The 24062-nt window shown below is 40.0% G+C and overlaps 1 protein-coding gene across 3 annotated transcripts in view; it reads right to left on the bottom strand.

Annotated features, from left to right (window-relative positions):
* Positions 1-2123: 2123 nt before the first annotated feature.
* The window catches only part of orc1 (origin recognition complex, subunit 1), a 33681-nt gene continuing 11742 nt past the window's right edge, over positions 2124-24062 (bottom strand). For 2 of the 3 annotated variants that reach the window (XM_034140988.1, XM_034140989.1), the window contains exons 11-17: positions 23047-23218; positions 22272-22379; positions 19049-19198; positions 7063-7182; positions 6812-6981; positions 6639-6726; positions 2124-2562 (exon numbers count right to left, since the gene is read on the bottom strand). In XM_034140988.1, the coding sequence (XP_033996879.1) occupies positions 2368-2562; positions 6639-6726; positions 6812-6981; positions 7063-7182; positions 19049-19198; positions 22272-22379; positions 23047-23218 (1003 nt within the window). In that variant the 3' untranslated portion in view covers positions 2124-2367. The remainder of the gene's footprint in view (positions 2563-6638; positions 6727-6811; positions 6982-7062; positions 7183-19048; positions 19199-22271; positions 22380-23046; positions 23219-24062) is intronic. The other variant, XM_034140990.1, reaches the window with a different exon arrangement.

Below are 24062 nucleotides of genomic sequence, written 5' to 3'. Positions count from 1 at the left end.
AAAACCCACTTTTATTCACAATGCTGTTAACCAGCAAAATCACAATCTCAGCTAGTTGCATCGGAGGATATGTCTTCTGACTGAATTGTTTGTCAGCATTATCATTTAAAAATTACTGGTCTAATATACCTGAAACTTGGAGGAAGGGTATGGAATAGGCCATTGAGTACCCCTTCAATTTTGGAGAGGATTTGGATAACATATACCTCATTCACACCAACGGTGTTTCAGGGCTGGTTCGGAGCTGGAGCTTGAAAAGCACCGGGTTTTCCTGTTCACACCGCAGCGGGAGCAGCCTCTTAGCTCCGGAATCCGGTTCGTTTCAAGCACCAAAAAAATTGTACGGCTAGAGCAAAAGCACCGCATAACTCACGCTTACGTCGAGGCGGGGGCAGGGGCAGGGGCGGGATAAACTCCTGAACAACAACAAAAAGCCCTCGTTTTATCCAGTTTGTACACAACGATGGAGAAACTTAACAAGCAGCAGTGGTCGGTTGTTGTTGTCGGTATGAGCTGCGAGGGGTTTCTGCGCGGTTTGGCTTTATGAAGCAGGCACGCAAACGGTTACGTCATGACGCAAACGATGACGCAATGACGCAGCACCAGTCGGACTCTGGGCGGTGTGAAAAGAGCCGGAGCTAAACCGAAGAACTGGTTCTGAACCTGAAAAGCTCTAGCACGGAGCTTGAACCGGAGCTGCGTTGGTGTGAATAAGGTAATAGTAGATACTTGCATTTCTTTATTATTTATTTTTTAACAATACACAATGTCCTTAATCAAGTTATCTTTTAGTTTTGTAAGCTGTATGTCAAATAATGTGAAAGTATGTTCACATAAATTAAAAACATGCAGTGAAACTGCAAGTATTTGACTCTATTGGTAAAATATTTGAACAACGTGGCTGACTGAGCTATTTCGCCAGCAGAACATTTTTGGCTTCTGGAAGAATTCAACAGTAACAAAGGACATTTAAAAAAATCTGCCAAAAGAGCAGCTGCTTGGTCTGATGGATGAGTCATATTTTACCCGCTCTTTCTCTGTTTCGTCCAAAGGTAACCATGGGAACCCATCACTCTCTTACTTAAACCCACAGGCAGACTGATGTCGTCACACTCAGCTGTTTTTCTACCTATAGCGGGCCGTGCATTTCACACCTTCAGTAGTGTCCTATCTGAATAAATGTACCTCTTAATACTATCATTATGACGTGACTGCTATAGAAACCATTAATATTATACAGAAACGCAGTATAACAGGGCGTTTTATCACAGACATGCATCTAATGTAGCAAAGTGAATGCCATTACTAAAGCAGGACACCCAAATCAAAAGGTCTCCTTTCACTGCAGCCACATACATCATCTCTAGCAGAAGCATCAATATTTACTTAATAAAATTACAAGAAAATATCAAAAAAAGGAAATAAAAGCCAATATGTTGATTATTTGTACACAACATCCATCCTCCTTTCTTTCCTCAAGAAGATTTCAGTTACTCTATTGTACAGATGATCTGAGTTTTCAGTCCCAATAATAAGTCCTGTTCTATCGCCATGGAGGCTAATGCTGAAAGTCCAGTCTGTTCAGCCATTGTGGGCTGAAAAAACAGCTTTGAAATCTAAACGCAAATATTTTAACTTATGCAAGTTGCTAAGGACGCTACAGATGCGGTGTGCTAGCAGGTCGCTACAAACGCTAGTGTTTGCTAGCGCCGACAATTCAATCAAAGGACGTGAAAATGCTGACGTCATCGTAGAGATGGCTAGATGGCCCGGTGACGCCAACTCGAAATCTGATTGGTCAATGCAACCGTTTCATTGGTTGCATTGACTAAGGCCACTGTTGATTTTGAAGGCCTCAAGCAGATTTCTTTGACCCAGCAACACATTCTGACTGAAATAAGATTGGATAAAAGCGACAACATTAACAATTATTACAGGACGCAGCGCAACACAGAGAAAAGCTATAAAATGAAGAGAATACAGTTTAATAAATCATTTAATACATGTTAATGTAAAAACTAGTCAGGGATTCTGATAGTGTTTAGGCCAGCAGAGAAGGCCTTGCTGGTCCTGACGGCCCGCCACTGATTAATAGCATTCCAAAAAGAAAATAATAAAGTTGCTTATAATAAAAAATGAGATTTTATTGCATATTCAGGTATTGAGACATAAAAAAGATGCACAGTACAATTTTAAAAATAATTTCAGAATGAGAAAAATCTAATATTAAACTGGGGAAAATCACACATTAAAAATAAAGACAACTGCGAAAAACTCTTTAGGGTTAGAAACTGGATGCAATTATTTTAGTGTGTATAACTTATTTATGTAATGTAGTTCAGATAAATGGGTGTGAGGTAATCTCTTTTAGTCGGACTTGAGGGCGTAGAGCACGTCGTCTTGGCTTACGTTGAGGCGGACTCGCTGCAGAACCCCCAGGCGGCTAGGCTCCAACAGCAGTAACCTGCATGCCCCCAGACGCTGACATACAGCGAGACCTTCGGACACGCTGACAGGCTGCAGACCCTCTACCCGACAAAGGGCCTGGTGCTGCACAAACACCTTCAAAACATAAAAACAGAGGGGCAGATATTTACTCTTTGCTTTAGGATCCATTTGTTGACTATTACATTTGAGACTGGAGGGAGGAAAAACGTTTTTAGAACAGATTTTAAATGGGATTTTACTTATTCATCTTTAATTGAAATTAAATTAAACAGAACCTTTCTGCTGAGTGCTATGATATGGTTCATGAGTTATGGGAGGGGCTTAAGTATGAGGACGGGGCATAGTGATACCAATAAACCGTAAATGACTGCCGAGTGCAATGACGCCCAGGGGCATCTTGGTGGGGGGACAAGTGGGACTGACTACCCAGGGCCCAGATGGGGGGAGGGCTCTTGAAAGGCATAGAATTAAAACTTTATTTTTGTTTGCACTTTTTTTTTTATTAGATAGTGTCATGAGTGACTGAATTCTGTATCCAAAAACAAATGGTGAAGGCCCCTCTCACCCCTCACAAAAGGAGGAAAATGGTTTAGTCATCCCCGCACTAGTTGTCCTTAAGCCCCGCGTCTCAGCCGCTCTCTGCTCTGTCAAATGAATGCAGGAGGGAAAATAACTCTCTGTTTACGGCTTTTAGCGCATTTTAAAACTTTTAGGATTTAATGAAATAAGGGCTATTCAAGTGTTCATACTGGAAAGTTGATTTACCTAAAAAAACACACAAGATTTACGGACATCTCTTTCCCAATGTAATTCAATGAGAATTTGCTTCAGCGCCTGGCGAACTTCCTGATTGGCTTGCTCTAAACATAGATAATTCAAAGAAGAAGTAATGATTTTGAAGAAGACCCGTCAGTGTCATTTACTGGGGAATGAAGTCCAATACCATCAGTTCCATAAGATACATTAGAGTTTGAAGTTAGACATTCTTCATATTTTTTCAATAACGCCAAGATCAATCATATCAAAGAATAAATTGTAAAGATTTTTTAGCTTTCTAAAGTTTTAATTTGTTAGCATTTTGGCATATATGCGTTCAGATTTTTTGTGTGTTATTGTTAAAAATAAACATGACATGTGAAGTCTTGTTCAGTTGTCTGTTATGCCGTATAGTAAGCACTCTCTCAATGTAGTGGTTAGAAAACTAAGATGGTGTTTTTTTTGTTTCGTCTTGGTGGGAAAGATAAATGCTTAAATAAACATGAAGAATGTTCTCTTAAGCATGATACTCCAAGCAAACCTCATTTAACCATAGTAAAGTAATTGTAAACTACAGTACATTACATTGCATTTAGCTGACGCTTTTATCCAAAGCGACTTACAATAAGTACATTCGACCAAGAAGATACAAACTTGAAGAAAACAGAATCATATAAGTACATCAGGTTTCATAGAGCCAAAACATTTCAAGTGCTACTCAAGTAGCTTTAGATAAGCCAGTCCTTTATTAGTATATAAGTGCTTTATTAGTAATTTTATTGCTCGAAGTGGAGTCGAAAGAGATGAGTTTTCAGTCTGCGCCGGAAGATGTGTGAGCTTTCTGCTGTCCTGATGTCAATGGGGAGCGTGTAAAGAGTGTATCTGCAGCAGCGGGTTGTAGCAGCGATGTTTGCAGTGAAGGACGGGTTGTTATCTAGGGTCACACCCAGATTCCTTGCAGTCTGAGTCGGGGAAACAACAGAGGGGCCGATGTTGATTGTTAGGTCAAGAGTGGGACACTCTTTTCCCGAAAGAAAAAGCAGCTCAGTCTTGTCAAGGTTGAGCTTGAGGTGGTGAGCAGACATCCACTGAGAGATGTCTGCTAGACAAGCAGAGATGCGTGCGACGACCTGGGTTTCAGAACGGGGAAAATAATTAATTGGGTGTCGTCAGCATAGCAATGGTATGAAAAACCATGCAGGCTAATGACCGATCCGAGAGAGTTTGTGTACAGAGAGAAGAGGAGTGGACCAAGGACAGAGCCCTGAGGGACCCCTGTAGTTAATTGACAAGGGTCGGACTCGGACCCTCTCCAAGTTACCCTGTAGGTGCGGTCTTTGAGGTATGAGGTGAGGAGGGAAAGTGCAGAGCCTGAAACTCCAAGTTCTTGGAGAGTGCGAGGAGGATCTGATGGTTCACCGTGTCGAATGCAGCAGTATATTGAGGAAAGAGGGTTGAACTGTGCACAGATTATTATTACTATTTATACTTTAGTTCATGACTTCCCTAATAACTGCTTCAGATTCATGTTTACAGTTGTTGGCTCAGTCATTTGTAAATACATTTTAAAAGGTGCATTAGAGACATGGATCAAGAGAGGAAGGGGGCCTACAGAGATAGCTTATGTATAGGGCCCGGAGTTTTGTGCTACGCCCCTGTTGATGCCTACCACAAGAGTCTATGACAAAGGGATTGATAGAGTTAAGAAGAGTGTAGCTAAAGATTATGGGGTGGGGCAAATCATTTCAAAACTGGAAATCGCTGCCGAGTGCATCAATACCTCCCATAAGAGTGTACGACAAATAGTTCAGAATCAGAATACCTTTATTCGTCCCACAGAGGGGAAATTTACATTCTTGTTACAGCAAGTCAAGATCCAAAGATAGCTTGAAGCTCACCTATTATGCTATATTTGAACAATATATTATAGGGCCATATCTATACAAAACATGTCTCTTAAGTGTTTTGCTCAAAGTAACAAACAGATCACCCATTGTGTCATGCCTCATACCTAGGGATGGGTATCGTTTGAAATGTATCTATTCCGATTCCGGTTCTGCTTATCGATTCCGGTTCTTATCGATTCCCCGTTTAGATTCCAAAATTGTAAAAGAAAGAGGTCAAACGTTTAGATAACAAAAATATCTTTATTCTTTTAAGCTTTAACTGACATTTTTACAAATAAAAAATATACATGCAATACAAATGTATTGCACAATAGCTGTGCTTTATTTGAACTGCGCTATGCCTGTGGCAAGCTATTAACAGGCATTACACTGTACCTTGTCTTTTTCTTTTTTAGTGTAGTGGAGCCTCACTTTAGAGCTGATGATTGCTGATGTAATGTGGACATGGGCCCTTAGAACATTTTCCTGGGTTTATTTACCTCGTTTATATTCCGTGAATAACTCAAAAAGGTTAAAAAGTCATGGCCTCTAAAGTGGGGCTAATGTGTCTCTCAATATGGAGAGTAAAGTCCAAGAACACCATTAACTTTCATTTTTATAAAATCAACAGATTGTGACTGGCGCTGTATTCTATCAGACTTTTGTGGCATTTTTGGTTAAAGAAAATTGTAATGTTTAAATCCAATCTGTCCAAAATTAATACATAATTTATGTAATACTTATCTATTGAACACTGTTGTAAATATTGAAGTTGGGGCCAAAAAAGTGTTTTGTGAGGTCACAGGCTGGTGGTCATCGGCAATTGACCACCAGTCCAAAATCAAAAATATATATCCACCTACTAGCACCTCTGAATTAATGTAACCCTTGTATGGTATGCGGGACCCGTTTTCATTTTTTAGCTAAAGAAAAATGATATGATAAATTATTTTTTGGCCTTGGCTCATTTTCTGTGAAGAACATATATCAGAACACATTTTCAATGACCACCCACTGAATTCTGAGTCTGACAGTGACTTTGAAGAGGATGAGATTGAGCATCAGCTAGTTACAAAATAAAGACGAGCCACAGGACCAGCCGGTCAGTGGGCAAAAAGACAAGCAGCACTTTAATTCATTAATGTGATCTAACAAATGTAAAAGGGCAAATATTAACCATATATGCTGTTTATATTGCTTGTAATTGAGATGAAGTAAACATCTGTTGAGTATTTTAACATCAAATAGTTTGATTGTGTTGAATTGTGTTGAATTGAAGCCCAAAAAGGCAGCGGGTCCACCAGACAACAATATGAACACCATACAAGGGTTAAATGTTTCTTCAAATTAGTACAAAAATGGGAGTGTAACAACATCAATTCAGCATTTTACAGTTTCAAAATGTCAAACTTTAAATTGTAATAACAAAGAAACATGCTGATATAGAGGCTATATGGAGGCTTTCACTGCTTATTTTCTAAATCTCAGACTCAGTGTAGGATGTAAAGGTTGTTGTTTTGAACTCTTACCCATTTGTTAGATTTTTACCTGTTGGAAAGTGGCCTCCTCCAATCCCAGCCGCCGAAACTCTGCAATGATGGCTCTGAGGAAGAGCTGCTCCTGCACCGACACACACCTAAAGACACACAATAGTCCCTTTATCTCATCGCTCCTCTACAATTCACAACAAGTCATAAATGTGACTGAAGGGAGAATCTCACTTGATGGCGGTGATGTAAGCAGAGGAAAACATCTCATTCAGCGCATCCATCACATGACTCATTCCCACCAATCCTGTGGAAGAAGTGTCTGCAGCAGAGTGTTCGCAAATCTCTGTCGCCCTGCGGCAGATGTCCAAACATCGGCGAGCATCGCCCGACAGAGCAGCCACCTGCAAGGGGAGAGGAGAATTTTAGTGAACGTACCTGTGAATGAGCTCAGGTCAGGTGAGACGGTGAGAAAGATTGTGTACCTTCCTGGACACAAGCTGTAGTGCGTCCTCCTCAAAGGCCTTCACCTTGTTCAGCCGGGACGTGATGATCTGCTGAAGCTGTTTAAAGCTGTACGGCTGGAAAGATAGCCTTGTTAAACCCTATAAACATTTAGACAAGCAAAGAGTCATGTTACCTGTCATTTTTTATTTAGATATTCATCTCCACTTTTCAGTACAAAAATCACTGGATTATGCAGCTTTTATCTAAAACCCCACCTCCCAGTACCATGTGTCGCCACATGAAGGGAGGTGGGAAAATAACTCTGGATTCAGCCATTAGTGCATTCTACATATTAAAAAGGACCTACTCATTTAAAATAAGCAGTGGCGAGCCGTCAGGGCCCTCTAGGCCCACTCTGAGGTCCTAAGATATTCAAAAAAATATTCTTTTAAAGAATTTAAAAAAAAAAAAAAATTATTAAAGAAAAAACATTTAAAAAATGGTTTTGTTGTATTTTTCATTAGCTTTACCAAAATAACTTGATTTAATTGTATTTAAAATAACATTTCCAAAGACATAAATCCTTCGAATCTTCCTATTCAGTTTCTGTTGGAATGTGGAGGGTTAAATGAAAGAAGCTCCTTTGGCCGTCTCTGCGAGTTACTGTGAAGATAGGAGGTGATTGTGAATTTATAGCTGGACCACCAGAGGGCCCGCTATAGTAACTCAACGAGAGAGTAATGGAAAATGACATGAAAATTGACCAATCATATCTTCCCTCTAAATGGGTGGGCTTTATTATCGCGGACTTTATGACAAGTTCCGCCCGCTGTCAAGTTTATGCATGTATTATAATAACAATGGGTCAAGCTAGGGGGAAGTAGCTAATTAGCATAAGTTTGTTCATGATGGCTCACGTCAGTGATAGTGATGACATCGTTGCAAAATTATTAACAGTCATTTTCAAGATTGAGTTACAATGATAAATTGGAGTGGGGCTATCTATATGGGCCCAAGAATGAAGACCCACATTTCTATAATAATGTTTTCCTTTCGATCTCTGCTCTGCATGGTGACATAATAATAGGGGGTGATTTTCATTGCGCCCTAAATCCAAAACTTGACCGATCTTCGGGCTCGGATGCCTTTCATTCAAGGAGCAGAAAGATTATAAAACAATTTACGCTTGAATTAAATTGAAAAGATATTAGGAAACCCTACAAAGAGAGAATATTCATGTCACTCTGCTAGCCACAATACCTACAGTCGTATAGACTATTTCCATTACAATTGTGTTGGAGAAAATACAAGTTGTCTCCTTTTTATGGGTTGTTTTAATGCACTGATACTATGTGTGACTCTGCACTGTGTATGACCTTGCAGCTGCCTCTTCTAATGATAGGAGGAGGCAGGGCATTTCAGGTTGTTGATATTTATGAGAGGACACATACTTATTGTCTCCTAAATACCTCATGGGGCAAAGAGCAACAGTGAAGGAAGTACGTGACTCTTTCCAGAAGACGTCGCAGATGTCCCCGTCACCTTTCCGACACCTGCTGATGATATTAGCGCCACCTCGATTTACGACTTTGTTGTTATCTCCGTATTTTGGACTATATAAGCCTGATGTTTTTTCCTGCTCCGTTGAGCAACATACCCCATGTGTGTGAGTTAAACCATATCCTTTGTATGTGACTTAACTCTGCTCCTTCTTGCAAGAATAAATTAGTACCGGATTATTGATTCTCAACCCGGTGTCGAGTGATATTTTCCTAACAAATTGTTTACAGAGTTACTGACTGTACTTATAAAAGCATCCTTATATCTGATCACGCATTCATTTTGCTCAAGTACTCTGTTACTGTTAATTTCAGAGGGCAGACTACCTAGCATCTAAAGCCAAATTGTTCTGGAATATGTTGGTTCAAATATAGACGACTATTTCTATATACTGTAGAAGCCTATATTCAAGGTTGAATGATGGGATACACTAGGAATACACTGATTAAACAATACTCACAGATGCTGGAGCTTGAAATAAGCGCAAATACTTCCAGGGAGAAAAAAAGAAAACTGTCGATTTTAAAAGCAAAATACAATACACTATCCACTGATAAAGCCTCTGCAGGAATAATCAGACTGAGGCTAGCCTATTATGATCAGGAAGAAAGGCAGGAAAACTTAATAAAATAATAAAAACTGAGAGCAATTGATGAGATCACAGATACAAATGGAGATAAAACTACAAACCCCAAACAAATTAACAATATTTTTTAGTCTTACTACTCACTATTATACTCATCAGAAACCTGTGCAACCACAGACTCTCTTCAAAACTTTTTTGATCATATTAAAGGTCACCGATCATGCTATTTTTAGGCAATAGCATAAGTCTCAGATATATAAAAAAGCATGTCTATGAAGTGTTTTGCTCAAAATACCAAACAGATCACCCATTCTAGCCATGCCTCATATCCCTCTATTTCACTTCCTGTTACTAAAGTGCTTATTCTGGGTATAAAGCTTTACAAAAAAAAAAGAATAAAAAAAAAAATCTTTTAATTCTTTTTTTCGACCGGCAGATACTGCCGTGATGAAATGTCCAAACCACATCAAGGATTATTTCTGAAACAGTATGGAGCTCAAAGGCTTTCTCTCTTGCCGGTTTACCACAAGGTGAGTTCCTTTTTATTTCCTGCTTCTTCACACATGCTCTCTACAGCACAGGTTAGCTCTGAATGTTAGCGATGCTTGCTAATGTAAACAAAGACCATATTACGTCCAAAACAGTCGGGCATTGTTTCTACTTTTCTGCAACTTTCTGATTGTGCCGTGGATCTGCATCGCCGATATTACGTCATATCGGACGCAAATCTGGATCAGTTCCGTTGTACCCCCGTTTTTAGAGATTTGGGTACGGAGGAAAAGAGAGAGGGTTTAATTTTCTGACGCTGCGTGAGTTCCCTGACACACCGGGGACACATATTTATGTATTAAAGACATCAACATGTTGTGGGGATGACACCAGGGCTGGTTCTGACCAATTTGCTGGCAATGAAAAACCTCTACAAAAGACCAATACACTACAAAAAGAGAAACGTATTGACATGGTGGACAGCTTATATAAAAATGTATTTAGTATTGCATGAACATGTTTTAATTGGGGGGTGGACCTCACATCCTCCAGGGGGTTCCGGGGGTGCCCCCCCCGGGAAGATTTATTTTAACATTTTAAAGTAAAATGCTTCAATCTGGTGCACTTTGAGCGCCCAATTACTAGAGACTGATCTAGGGCAGGGGTTCCCAAACTTTTCAGCCCCCAAAATAACGGTGCCAGAGACTGGGGGGGGGGGACGGGGTGCTAGTGAATTAATTTAAGTTTTCCGCACTCTCGCGAGCTTAAGTTTCACTTTCAATTGCATGATATAGCCCAGCGCAACATTTTACCATTTTCAGGCGATTTGTAATCTGTTCTAGAAAAACGATGTGTTTTTTAAGGCCCTGACACACCAGGCAGTCACCAGAGAACTCGCCGACACCCGACACCGACAGTTCAATCGACGAGTTCTCCTGCGTCTTGGCCATGTGTCGCACTGGAAATCACCGCAAAGACTTCAGCCGAGAACGTACGAACTGCGCATGCGTGAGTGGCAATAACTCTCCTTACCAGCAGGCGGCGGTAGTGTGTATTCGTCATTCAAAATAGGCAACAACCGGAAGACAGAGAAGAACAGACTGATATAAACAAACAAATAGCGTGTGCGTTCCATTTTCACTCTCGTCCATCGAAAACATGTTTTAGAATATAAAAATACATGAATGATGAAATGAGCACATAAAGTGCAGACATACTATAAAATCACAGTTAATAGACCTGCATCTGATGATCGCAGTGTTCTGGCGGGTGTGTAGTTTATTGAGTCAGCAATGTAATAATGGCCACTTCTTGCTAAATTTACGATGAGATGAAAAACCGGACTTGACCAAACAAATCACGGAGCTCTCAGCAGAGGACAGCCGGGGACGCTCCCGCCGATATCAGAGATGTCCCTGCTATGTGTGGGAGGTAAGAGAGGACATTTAAGGGCTATTTTTGATGTCTTTAAGTATCACCTGCTGGTGTTTAGCTGCTGTCCTGTGCCTTAAATCGTTTGTTTACGTCCCTCACTTCCGTTTCGCTTCTCATTTGCTAGCTGAACAGCTGATCAGAGTGGTTTCTTGGCCCGATAGCTTGTGTCCGACACCCGGCCGATTCAACATGTGTCGACCGTGAAAGGCCAAATAAGGCGTGTCACGGCCGAGGGTTCGGGACACACCAAATTGACTTTGGGCGACAAGGAACCCGTTTTCGCCCAACAACGCAAGACGGCCGATATCGGCCTGGTGTGTAGGGGCCTTTAGGATTTCAAGAAGCGTATAAAACAAACAATGGATGTATTTCATGAACATTTATCCATGCTGGAAGTGGATTTAGATGTTTTAGGAGTGAGATAGAGATTATTATCTAATATATGCATCCAATGAAGCATTGCATGAAGTCTGTTGATGATCAGGCTGCTGTTGGGGCTGCATAAACCTTTTTTTATTTTTGTTTTGTAGGCAGACCATGCAGACCTCAGAGAGTTAAACTTGGGCCTGCAACCATAGTTTTACTGTATTTTGTTTTGAAAACAGCGGAGGTTTGTGTCGTACTACATGCGGTGTGTTTTGCATATCTCTCAGTAGTCTGTTGTCTCGGACATAAACTCCGTAATAAATGTAGTCTACATTTCATAAGAGGTGTAAAACCTGAGAGCATTTTAAATCGCATTTGAACAAAATGCTTATGATCTGTAGTTGCATTTGTATTGTTGATTTATTGTGTGAACGAGGCGATATAGAGAAGGTTAAGCTGTCATTATCAGGCTGTTATAAACTGTTGGAATGGTAAGCAGGCCTATTGTTTTTGGATATTTGTGGAGTCAGGTGGTCCGTGAGTGTTTTTTTATTGGTTAAGTGTCCTTGGTATGAAACAGTTTGAGAAACACTGCGCTAGTGGATTGTCAACGGGTGGAACCTCGCTGCGGGGAAATTATACAGGTGGCCAGTCCACCCCTGAAAAATGTCTATGCACACGTTATTATTAATAATTTAAAAAAATTAAATTGATAAAAAATATATAATCATCTCGCGACCCCCACTCGGGGTCTCGCGACCCCCCACTTTGGGAACCCCTGATCTAGGGGGTACAACTCTAAACACCCATATGAAAAAGATCGGTTTGCATTTTATCAATCAAATAAGTATGTGAACATTTCCAATAACCTACCATAGCCAATAACAAATAAATGTAGGCCAACTTGTTTTATTTTTGTGGTTCATTTATATCTTATTTTACCCATTAACATTTATTTATGCATATTTTTAAATCTCTAAAGTGAACTATCTAAACCCTCAGAGTCCTTTACCTCACTGAGCCTCTCAGTCTGACAGGACAGAACTCTCCTTCCACATTCAGGGATGCAAACTCATCAGGTATGAAAAAGGTGACAAGGATCCGAGCCCCCCGACCCCACGGAATATCGGCTTTAAAATGAGGAATAACAGAGGATTTTAGCAGTCAGAACAACTAAAGCAGTTAATAATAACAGAAACGCCAAAGAGTCACATCTAATAGAAATGTATAAAAGCATTTATTTGAATTGTGTAGCAGTCAGTTTATAATTTTGGCAGCACTGTTGAGCATTTTGAAAATGTATTTTCATGCCTCTGTGCAAGGCTTAGTCTTTCTATCTGTGGTGTAAAGTAACTAAGTTCATAAACTCAAGTACTATACTTGGGTACAATTTTGAGATACTTTATTTAAGTATTTCAATGTTTTGCTACTTTGTTCTTCTACTCCACTACAGTTCAGAGGTAAATGGTGTACTTCTACTCCACTACATGTATTTAATAGCTTTAGTTACTTTACAGATGTGGATGAATGATGTGAAATATAATCAAGTGTTAAATCAGACTTTAGTTCCACCTGGAGTAAATTCACAAGCTACCCTGCAGTATACAAAGTCATTCAAACTAGCTGCACCTTTACCAGCTTTGAGAACACTTTCATGATCAATCATTATAAAACATATCATATATATTATTCTGAAATGGACCAATCTGCACAATGACTACTTTTACTGTCGCTACTTTAACTATATTTTGATGAGAATACTTTTCTACTTTTACTTGAGGAACATTTTGAATGCAGGACTTCTACTTTTACTCAAGTACAAGACCTGAGTACTTCTACTTTTACTCAAGAATAAGACCTGAGTACTTCTACTTTTACTCTAGTACAAGATCTGAGTACTTCTACTTTTACTCTAGTACAAGATCTGAGTGCTTCTACTTTTACTCAAGTACAAGATATATACTTATACCAGCTCCGTTTATAGCCTATGAAAAAAACTATTTGAAAACGAAGGCTAAAGCTAACGTTAGCAGATAGTGACAATGTATGCTAGTTAGCTAGCTCAACGATAATATTGCGACAGGAACACTTTTCAGTGCACATCACGCTCTGCCGCTCCGACAGGGAGCTCTGATCTGAACACCTGAACGGCCCGTTCTAACAGCTGTTCACCAGCGGTCCAGTCTGTGCCACAGTGACTCCGGACCGCACAGTTAATATTAACGAACGCACCGTAGGTTATGTAGCTGCTGAAGCTAGACCCTCATCCCGGAGCAGCAGAGCCTTATTATACATCCATGAGCAGAGCCGACAGGCAGGAAGACTTGTGCTCGCGCTTCATTATAATATATAAAAAAAGAACACCATGCGTGTCATGATGGCACATAACAGCTCGCGGCCGCAGATTACTCCGGGTCCCAGGCCCCCCCCCCATACCCCAAAAATATTTTTATTGCAGATGAATCACACAAACGACCTATTTTGGATTCAAAACGGCGAATTTCGCCGAAAGGTGACAAGTTTGCACATTATTGTAGAAACAGCTTCTTATATCTGTTAGCGCAGCAGAAGCTATAACAACAATCCCCGCCGGTACCGGTGCACCCCTTCTCTCTATCTATCTATCTCTCTCTCTCTCTCTCACTTTGGCTGTGAGCTGCGGCGCCTGATAAGCCAACATCCCCCACTTTCATCACTTACAGCGCCCATCGTACAGGGCAAATGGAAAATGTAACCGGGGTGAAAAGGGTGTTATCTTTACTTAATTATGAATGTTGTTACATCAAGGCTGAAAATTCGTTTTTTTTTTGCATTATATTTATATTATATTTGCATTTAATCTTGTGGAAGTGCAGATCCCCTGTCCTCCACCAGGGGGATTGACCTTCTTCACTAACGGGCCGTCTCCACGGCAGCGTTAAAAAAATCTTGGAGGTGGGCGTATCTGAAGCTTGAGGATTTTTTGCGAGCAACCAATCACATGAATCTCCCGCCCGCGACATACGAAGCAAAAAAGCCCGAAGTAAACTGGATATAAACTCCCCAAAACAGGCGAAAACCTACCACTGTCTCTGCCACCTCCCTCCATGCCTGGCTCCTCCGGTTTATATCCCGGTAGGTCTGGTCATAAAGCACCGGGTGATTGATTCGCTACCGCTAATTTCTCCTCCATTTTTTGGAATATGAGGAAATGACCTGCGGTATTTCTCTCCCAGCATACACGCCGTTTGATTGGCTAGAGCTTGAACTGTCAGATTTGCGTACACGGGATTTGATTGGCTGACGCTTCCACCTCAGCCTCAAAAGTTGAACATTGTTCAACTTTGGATCTTGAAAATCCTGAGAATCTCCGCTCGCCTGCCCACAATGCATTTCGGCGAAAGCGAAAAAAAGTGACGTCACCCCATTCAAAGTGAATGGGCAGAAGCGTTTCAAGATTTTTTAACGCTGCCGTGGAGACGGCCCGTAAGGGTGAACTCTCTGATGCAATTGATAAACGGAATGGAGGCAAGGCCCCTGGTCCTGATGGGCTCCCAATAGATGTATAGAAAATCTTTAAAAATAAATATCTCCCTTATGTTGGTGGATAGTTTTCAATCGGGTGAACTTCCCCCATCCCTACGTGAGGCTCTCGTAATTTTGATTCTTAAAGGTGGGGTATGTAATTTATTTCAGAAACACTTTTTGTTATATTCCATGGAATGCTCTTAACATCCCGATAGCAATGAATATATTAAATGCTTTGACAATAAATACATTAAAAAAATTCATCTGTGGAAGCCGTAGCGCTGTAAAAAGCACGACCAATCATCTGAGCCGGCCCGGCTAAAATAACTGGATGGCCTACCTGCCTGTCAGCCTTCCATCTGTGCACAAACTTATCTTGTGCCCTCATTGGTCATGTGCGCGTTCATGTGTGTTGGAGGAGGGGCTCTGTAAGGAAGTCTGAAGGAAGAGGCATTTTTTCGGATGCGTAGTTTCAAATTCTAGCACACTCGAGCTGGTTTCTCCAAAATTACATACCCCACCTTTAAGTCTGGGAAATCACCAACAGAATGTGGTTCATATCGACCAATCTCACTAATTAACTCTGACGCTAAGATATTGGCGAAAGTATTAGCACGTAGGCTGGAGAAATACCTCCCATTTCTCTCCGATCCTGACCAATAGTTTTGTCAAGGGGCGTCAGGCCTTTCACTGTGTCCGTCGGGTCCTAAATATCATTCATGCCTATAGTCAGAGCACCCAGACACAGCACTTCTGTCTTTGGACGTGGAAAAAGCCTTCGATCGGGTAGAACACCCTCTCCACAAAGTGCTTTCTCGCTTTGGCTTTGATTTCTCTACCAGGATTAAAATATTATATAATAAGTCAATAGCTTCGGTGACCACTAATAATATAATATCCAAATGTTTCAATCTTGCCAGGGGCACGCGCCAAGGCTGCCCCCCTTTCCCCACTTGTATTTGTACTAATAGAAGTAATCAAAATAAGCCTGGCATTATATAAATAATATGGAGAATAGAATTGGATTATTCGCGGATGATATTATTGTGTTTATATCCCGTTTAGAACAGCCATTACACAACCTCCTTGACCCTATTGACAAGTTTGTTAAGCTTTCAGGTTATAAACTTAACATATCAAAATCTGCTATTCTTTTCCTTAGGCTTGCAGACAGATTGAATCCACCTATTCAAACACTGTTCAAAGTGATCTTGGAAAGCTTTACTTACCTAGGCATACAAATGTCGCCAAATATTGATCATTTAGTATCTGCAAATGACGAAGCATTAATTAAGTCAGTGACAGAATCAATCGACAGAAGGTTGAATCTAACAATTTCCATGATAGGTCGTATAAATATTATTAAAATGAACATTCTCCCGAAATTCCTTTACCTTTCTCAGTCCATTCCTCTTAGTCCCCCTGCTAACTTTTTTGCAAAAATGAAAAGCATGTTTTGCAGGTTCATCTGGAATAATAGAAGGGCTAGGCTCATTATATCTTTGTCGTATCTCCCCTATGAGACAGGAGGTCTGGCACAACCAAATCTTCAATGGTATTATTGTGCAGCCCAACTCTTTGTTGCCTCCTGCTGGTTCTCACTAGAAACACCAGTATCCTGGGTAAGCATTGAAAAATATAACACATCTCCTCTACCACTGAGCCTATATTTGTACTCGGCTAAACTCAAAGAACTTAAGAAATGTACGCAGAATCCCTTCTTCAAAAATACAATACAGGTTCGGTATGAGGTTCATAAATACAGAGATGAAACTAATACTATCCCAATTTTCGCCAATCTAAGCAACAGTAACTTTACACCTGGTAAGAAAGATATGGACTTTAAATTCTGGGCCGATAAAGGCTTATGTAAGATTGGAGATTTATTCGATACAAATATTCTTATGTCTTTCCAAGATTTACAACGGAAATATGACATTCAGAATAAACACATATTCAAGTTCCTGCAGATCAGAAGCTTCATATCCAAGACGCAAAAATCCTTATCCATTCCTTCTCTCACCTCTATGGAAGAAATTATAGTAAACCATCACTCCAAGAGAGGCCTCATTTCTCGTTACTATGGAGTTATATTGGATGGTTCTCAAGGTTCCTCAGAAAATAAAAGACTGGTGTGGAGTGAGAACCTAAATAGTGTCATTTTGGTTGAAGAATAGTGGAATGGCAGAAGGCATGTCTGGAGGCTCAAACACAATCCATAAACACCCATTTTAAATTAATCCAATTTAAGTGGTTAATGAGAACTTACATATATGAGACCAACTTTACTGAATAAACTTGATCCCAATATCCCAGATTCATGTGTTAAATATGGAAATAAAAAAAAGGTACTCTTCTTATGAGTCTGCCCGTATATTCAGGCTTTCTGGAAGGAAGTTCTTAACATCTTTTCCTATGTTACAGGTCTGAAATTGTCATTATGCCCTAAATGATGCATTCTCTGTATTTTTCCTGTAAACTGCAAACTAAGCAAGTCTGATAAAAAAAATGACTGTCTGCTAATTATTTCAAGCAAAGCACACCATAAACCGAGTTTGCCGGTCTGGCTTGGTGGACTCTCAAATTCCCTTGCTCTTTGCCTTTGTGCTTAAGGATAAATATTCTACCTTCGACAGGATTTGGAGAAGCTTTTTATAATTTCTCGAAGGGGAGAACGCCACAGCAGCCTTTATATGATTTTGCGATTTCATGTGACATGTGTATGCTTATTTTTCTTTTAGTGTATATTAATTTGATTTTAAAAACATGCAGATGTAATTTATTTTGAAACATGTAATGGGACTCAATGAAGAACCTTTGTAGGAAGATGCCCTGATGTGTATCTGCTATCTATTTTTGCTCCTTGCTCGTTCTTCTTTTTTATGATCAATGTGAAGTGAAAATGTTCAATAAAAACACTTGATTAAAAAAAACCCACTGTTTGTCCACTTTGTCCTGAAGCTTAAAACCCCCAACAATTAATTGCTTGGAGTTAATGACACATATTGTACTCTTCTTGGAGTTCCATGAATTTACATGTGTGGCTTTCAAGTAAATCCTTTGAGCAATAACCTGTGTTTTGATTCACTATTAAATTGTTTTTCTCAAGTAATTTCAACTGAACATATTGTGGAACATTCTTATTTTGTTTTTTGGATTCAATTGAGGGGAAAAAAATGCTTTTCTATTACCCCTTTTCCAGAAAATCAGTTCAGTTCGGTTCAGTTTGGTTTACCACCTCCCGGAGCGCAAGTTGTGCCACATCATGAAATCACTGTTTACATCGCTGTCTTCTCGGTAATGCTGCTCACAACAACAACGCAGAACAGAGCAGTAAATCACTGTCTGACTGACACAAGCAACGTCCCCCGATGCATATTTCCAAATAAGTAAATGTTTTAAAACATTTCAATTGACACTGTTTAACAAGAGAAAAGCAGCTTATGCCGCTGAAACAGTATGCTGCTCTTCAAAACAAGCAATCGATAGCGAGCAGATAGTCATAACAAGTGAAAAAATAATGTATGTACAAAAACGCCTGCTCTACTGCTTAAATCATACTGTTATTGCTCGGGTTAATCTGGCCCCAACGTCCGACGTAACCCTTTTACGTATGCGGTTCTCTGTTCCGGCCCAGCAGATTGTCTGTTCCAAATGCGAACCAGTTTTGGCCTCGCTGCAGTGGACCCGCAAAAAACTGATTCGCAGTCGGGCACCGGAACAACTTTGTCAGAAAAGGGTTATATGTTGTTTTTCTTTGTCTGCACTTGGAAATATTGATAGACCCAATTGAAATGCAAGATCTGTTGTGATGTTTTATTTTTTGTTGACAAGCAATATATGTTTTTGCCTGAAAGAAATTGTCACTGGCAACCCAATAAACTTATGGTACTTGTACAACCTTCGGATTTTAAAAAATATGAGAATTTCTCAATATTTCGACTCAATTTGAGAACCCATGTTCACTTTTGACAAAATTAGAATTACATCCTCTAGACAAGAAAACAAAACAGCAGTGAAAGTGTAAACTGATCCCAGAGCTGATTAAAGTGCTCCACAGGACAGGGTTAGCTCTCTCTCACCAGTCTGCTGGCCACTCTGTTGATCATGATCCTCTCCGGCAGGTCCATGGTGTTTGCGATGGTCAGTACCACCAGGCGGGCGTGGCGCCGTGTCGGCCAGTCAAACAGATTGTACATGACGTTCTGCTTCCTGGTCCATAACAGGTCCAACTGTACCACACAAGGGGTTAAAGATGGTTAGCATGCCGTCACGTGATCACATCCATCTTCTGGTACCAACATTAGGGCCGAACAACTAGGCCTTTTGTATTCATATAGTAAAAAAGTTTCAAAATGATACTATGGTGGGCAAAAAGGAAACGATGAATGTGTAGGTAATCAAAGACTTTCTTTTTAAGTTCCAAAATATATAACATTTTCTTGTAAAAATAAGTTATGTACAGGTCTATATTAAAATCAATTACTATTTTTCAAGTGTCCAAATATCATTATCAGCCTCTGAGGGAAATGTTTTTAAAGCATATACTTTGGTCCCAGCTTCACAGTTGGCACACAGCTGTCTGAGGATTTTGTTTCATAGCTGCAAATATTCCCTATATATCTATCTATAAGTTTCTTCTGGTTCTAAAAGCTTATTAGTATGTTTGATTGCACACAACATTCTAACCTGCTTAACATCAGGAAGTTAGTGAATAATCCTACATCAGGGGTAGCCAACACGGTGCCCGCGGGCACTTGGTCGCCCGCAGGGGCAACGTGAGTCGCCCGCGGGGCATGTTCTAAAAATAGCTCGCCAAGCAAATCCAAAATGTATAAAATACACAAAACAAAAAAGGAAATGTAATTAAAAGAATCTACCCTATGCATAAACGAAACCTAAATCATAGCGAACTCTATCTACTTACTACAACTCTATATCTATCTAACACCCCTCCTCCCCCCACCCCCACAATGAATATCTACCAATCACGTTCTTGCTTGATTTGCGGGACGAGCGTTGCAGTCGGGAAGAAAAGCAATGTGGCACCTCCCTGCTGATTTCCCTTCTGGCAGAATCTACACAACACATCAGCCCCATTGAACAGCCTATCATGCCAGCCTATACAACACATGAGGGGCAGAGTTTTACTCTGTGTGTTGCAACTTGCATATATATTTATTGCACTTGACGTACACACACGCATGGCGTAATTTCCACCTGGGACAGGGGGGAAATGTCCCCCGCTCTTTTCGAAATCCCGTTTGTGCCCCCCCACTTTAAAAATATGTTTATTATTTTTTTTTTTAAACGCAAGCCGTCGATCGCCACGAAGGAGCTCACAGCCTCTGTGAGCGAGCGAGACAGAGAGAGAGAGCTAGGGAGGGAGGGAGGGAGAGGGGGAGAGAGAGAGAGCGAGAGAGCTGGGGGGAGGGAGGGAGAGAGAGAGAGCTAGGGAGAACATACCTTTATCTATTTAATATAGATAAAGTAAGAAATCATTCCAATGTGTACTATAGGACAGTAAAACAATCAAAAAACAGTTTGAAAGGGGAGTGATTAGTAAAATAAGCATAAATAAAAAGAAAGAATGCTAACTAGGTAACATAAGATAAGAATAAACAAGTTTAAATGATTTGTTATTGGTTGTGATCATATTCTAAAGATGTTTGGATTATTGAAAAGTATACAGCTCTCTTTCATCTGAGTGTTGAGAGCTGTATCCATCAATTCATGTTGTGCTCAAAGTGCTCCAGATTGATGCATTTCACTTCAACATTAAAAAATAATCTTCCCGGGGGTGCATACCCCCCGACCCCCCTAGAGGAGGTGAGGCCCCCCCTAGAGGAGGTGAGGACCCCCCTAGAGGAGGTGAGGCCCGTCCACCCCCAAATAAAGCAGGTTAAAATAATTAGATTGCATACATGTTCTTTTAGTAAACACTGCAAACGGGTCCCACAGACCCAAACAGCAAACAAAGGTTAAAGGTCAGCATATCATAATGTTAAAATGTGTAAAAGTAGCCCCCGACTTGTTTTATTTTTTTAAAAGTAGCCCTCACCCTAAAAAAGGTTGGTGACTCCTGTCCTACATCATAATATTGTAATTACATATTTTCCTCAAAATATAATTCCTATAAGAATATTTTCTCTCTATCTTAGTGAAATCTTTACAGATTTTTGACACTTCATTGTGCACTGAGAAATGGCAAGAAAGATGTGCAAGTCACATTACTACATTCATGAAATGCTCAAATAAAAAAAAAACTGAAACTGTTAACCCGTTTTAAACCAATGGGTGAAATGTGTAAGATGACAACCTGTAATCACATTCTGTCAACATCTGTTAATGATCAAGTGTTTGCTGTAGACCTGGCACCAGAGCAAACAACATCAATGTCCATCCCGAATCCCCCGCTCTCAGCTTCTGACCCTTGGTACGTACTCAGGACCTCGTTCTTCATAAACACAGCTGTACACAAACTGAGTCTCCAGGAGAACGTATGCAGTTAGCAGTTGACACGCCTTTGATGGCAGTAATAAAAATAGAAGAGAGGATCCGACATGTTTGAAAAATAAATGTAACATTTTTAAGCTAAATGTTCATGTATATCCACCCTAGGTAGTTGACAACAGCTACCATAGGAAAAACAAAAAATAGTGAATAAAGAAGGCTTATTTATATCAAAAATGCGAGAGAAAAAAGAAGAAGAAAAAACTGCGTCACGGCTCATCCCTGAGCTCCCCTGAGCTCTGCATTCCTGACCTTATGGTATATGGAAAATATGGGGTGTAGCCCCGGTCCAGGATCAATGTTGGCTTCTCACAAGAAATATAATAATAATGCATTCACTTACACCAAAGCACAAATGGCAATTTAATGAATATATATTGGCACTTAACGATACAATTCAAATGTTTTAAACTACACATATATATTGTGGCTCCTACAACAACTAAGAAGTTTATTGTTGTTTAAAATGCCCGAGTGATTTCTCTAGAAACAGCTGCTAACTGTAGTTTCATTAAGTGAGTCAGAATGAACTACAGTGTTGTCTTGGTAATAAAGGAACATGTCACTCAGGGACCATTAATGGTTAATTGTTTTTTTACAACAATGGCGCTCAATGGCACAGAGGAATTAGATATATCAGGCTTTGATAAATGTTTATTAGGAGATGCATTCATTGTTTGTTTCAATTTGAGACATTAAATGTCAGCTGATTTAATTTTATACTTGAAAAATAGTTATTTATACGTTTTGGGGCAATTGCAACTAAATAAAAGCTCATTAATATGAACTTACTTCGTCCACCAGCAGCACGGTGCTCTCCTTCCTGGGTGCAGGGTTGCTGAATCTTTTCTCCAGCAGAGCTGCTGCATGGTCGGCAGTGGCCTTCTGACCTGTGAGTTTCTGCAGGACCAGACCACTCAGTCAGTGAACCCACCAGAACACACCAAAACCCTGGGTACATTTCCCATGATGCATCTGGCTTATTAGGGTGTGTACAACTGCCTCTTACTTCATGTGTAAAATGTATGAAGTGGCCATTTCAATACACAGTAAAAACATCTTCCTTCACATTCTAAACCCTTAAATGTCACAAAATGAAAGAAGTTTTGTAAAGCTAAAAAATTAAATTAAAACGGATATTTACATTGAGTTAATGTCCGCTTGATGGGCTCAGGGAATAAAGAAAATTATGTGGGAAAAGGCAAAACATATCTACAGTGTCTATCTACAGAGTGTTTGCCCTGTAAAGGAAAAAAATGTTTTATTTCTGACTTCCTAAATGTAAGTTTCATATAACTGGGCTGCAGCGCTCCCTTCTAAAATTATCTCAGAAAAATAAAATGTTTCCGTTCCATTTTTTGTGGACTTTGTTTTTTTTAACTTTAATTCAACAAAGTAAAGACACCCAACATTTTGGCAGGTTTAAAATTCTATCCCAAAATTGTTATTGTTTATTCTACCGTTATATTATTTCAACAGCAGTGTCAGATTGACCTTTAGAAAATGTACGACATCAAATCATTTGTGCATGCCCCTTTGTTTTTGGTGTGGCGTTCACGGCTGTCACCTGCAGGATCTGGACATAGGCCTGATGAGGATCAGTCATCTTCATCCCGTTGATCTCGATGAAGTGGAAGGGAGAGATCTCGTCCATGTTGGTGGCGTGCTGCAGACAGCGCATCACCTCGTGAACGGTGGCCGTCTTACCTGTGCCTGGCACACCTGAGATGTACATACATCTGAGACACAAAGAACAACAATCAGCACAATAAATCGTTAAAATGTGCAATAAAAGATAATATATTAACATAAGTAAGCACAAATGTTCGAATTGTACAATATAAAACAACAATATCTAAAAAGTGTATAGATGTGTTAATGTGATAATTTAAAAAATAAATGTGAAATAACCAGTTTACAATCTTATTAATGCCAACAGTAACGGCACATTTTAACGTTATACTAAAGAACTGGCACTGTTTATGAGGGATACACGAAAATATTTTTTCTTCAAATTAAAGTGACACTGATTTACAATTAAAATAATTATTGACCGATTTAAACTGAAGGAATGGACATACATTCAAATGTTCGGGTTATTCCATCTTGTTTGCTTATTTCATTTTTGTAGTTTCACTTCTTCAGGACGTCAGAAACAGCTTATCAGTTTACATGCAAACAGGATAAGGCTGCATCTACACGGAGACGAAAACGAACCGAATTCGATATCAAAAAAGTCTTCCGTCCACACGGAATCGGCTCAACCTACTTTGGGATGCGTTATCGCTATCCGCGTTTCCCTGTCGGCCTCGTGTGAACGAACCGTCTATACGATAGAGAACCGTAGCAGATACAACCCGTTTCGTGTCCGTGTGGACGGGGCCTAAGACTGTGCCCAAACGACTGTTGCGGTACGAAAACCGAACCGAAACAATACTTGCAACAAAAAAAAAATATATACCTTGGTGTGGGGAATGGATCTTATAGAAAGCCGCCATTTGAAGTAGAGCCCCTATTTTTCTATATAAGTGACAGATCTGGGGACTTGTCAACTGTGGGACCAAAGGCAGGATTGGGATCTGG

The sequence above is a fragment of the Trematomus bernacchii genome, unplaced genomic scaffold (genome assembly GCF_902827165.1).
Source record: "Trematomus bernacchii unplaced genomic scaffold, fTreBer1.1, whole genome shotgun sequence".
In the NCBI taxonomy this organism is placed as follows: domain Eukaryota; kingdom Metazoa; phylum Chordata; class Actinopteri; order Perciformes; family Nototheniidae; genus Trematomus; species Trematomus bernacchii.
This window is presented reverse-complemented; position numbering and strand designations above follow the sequence as displayed.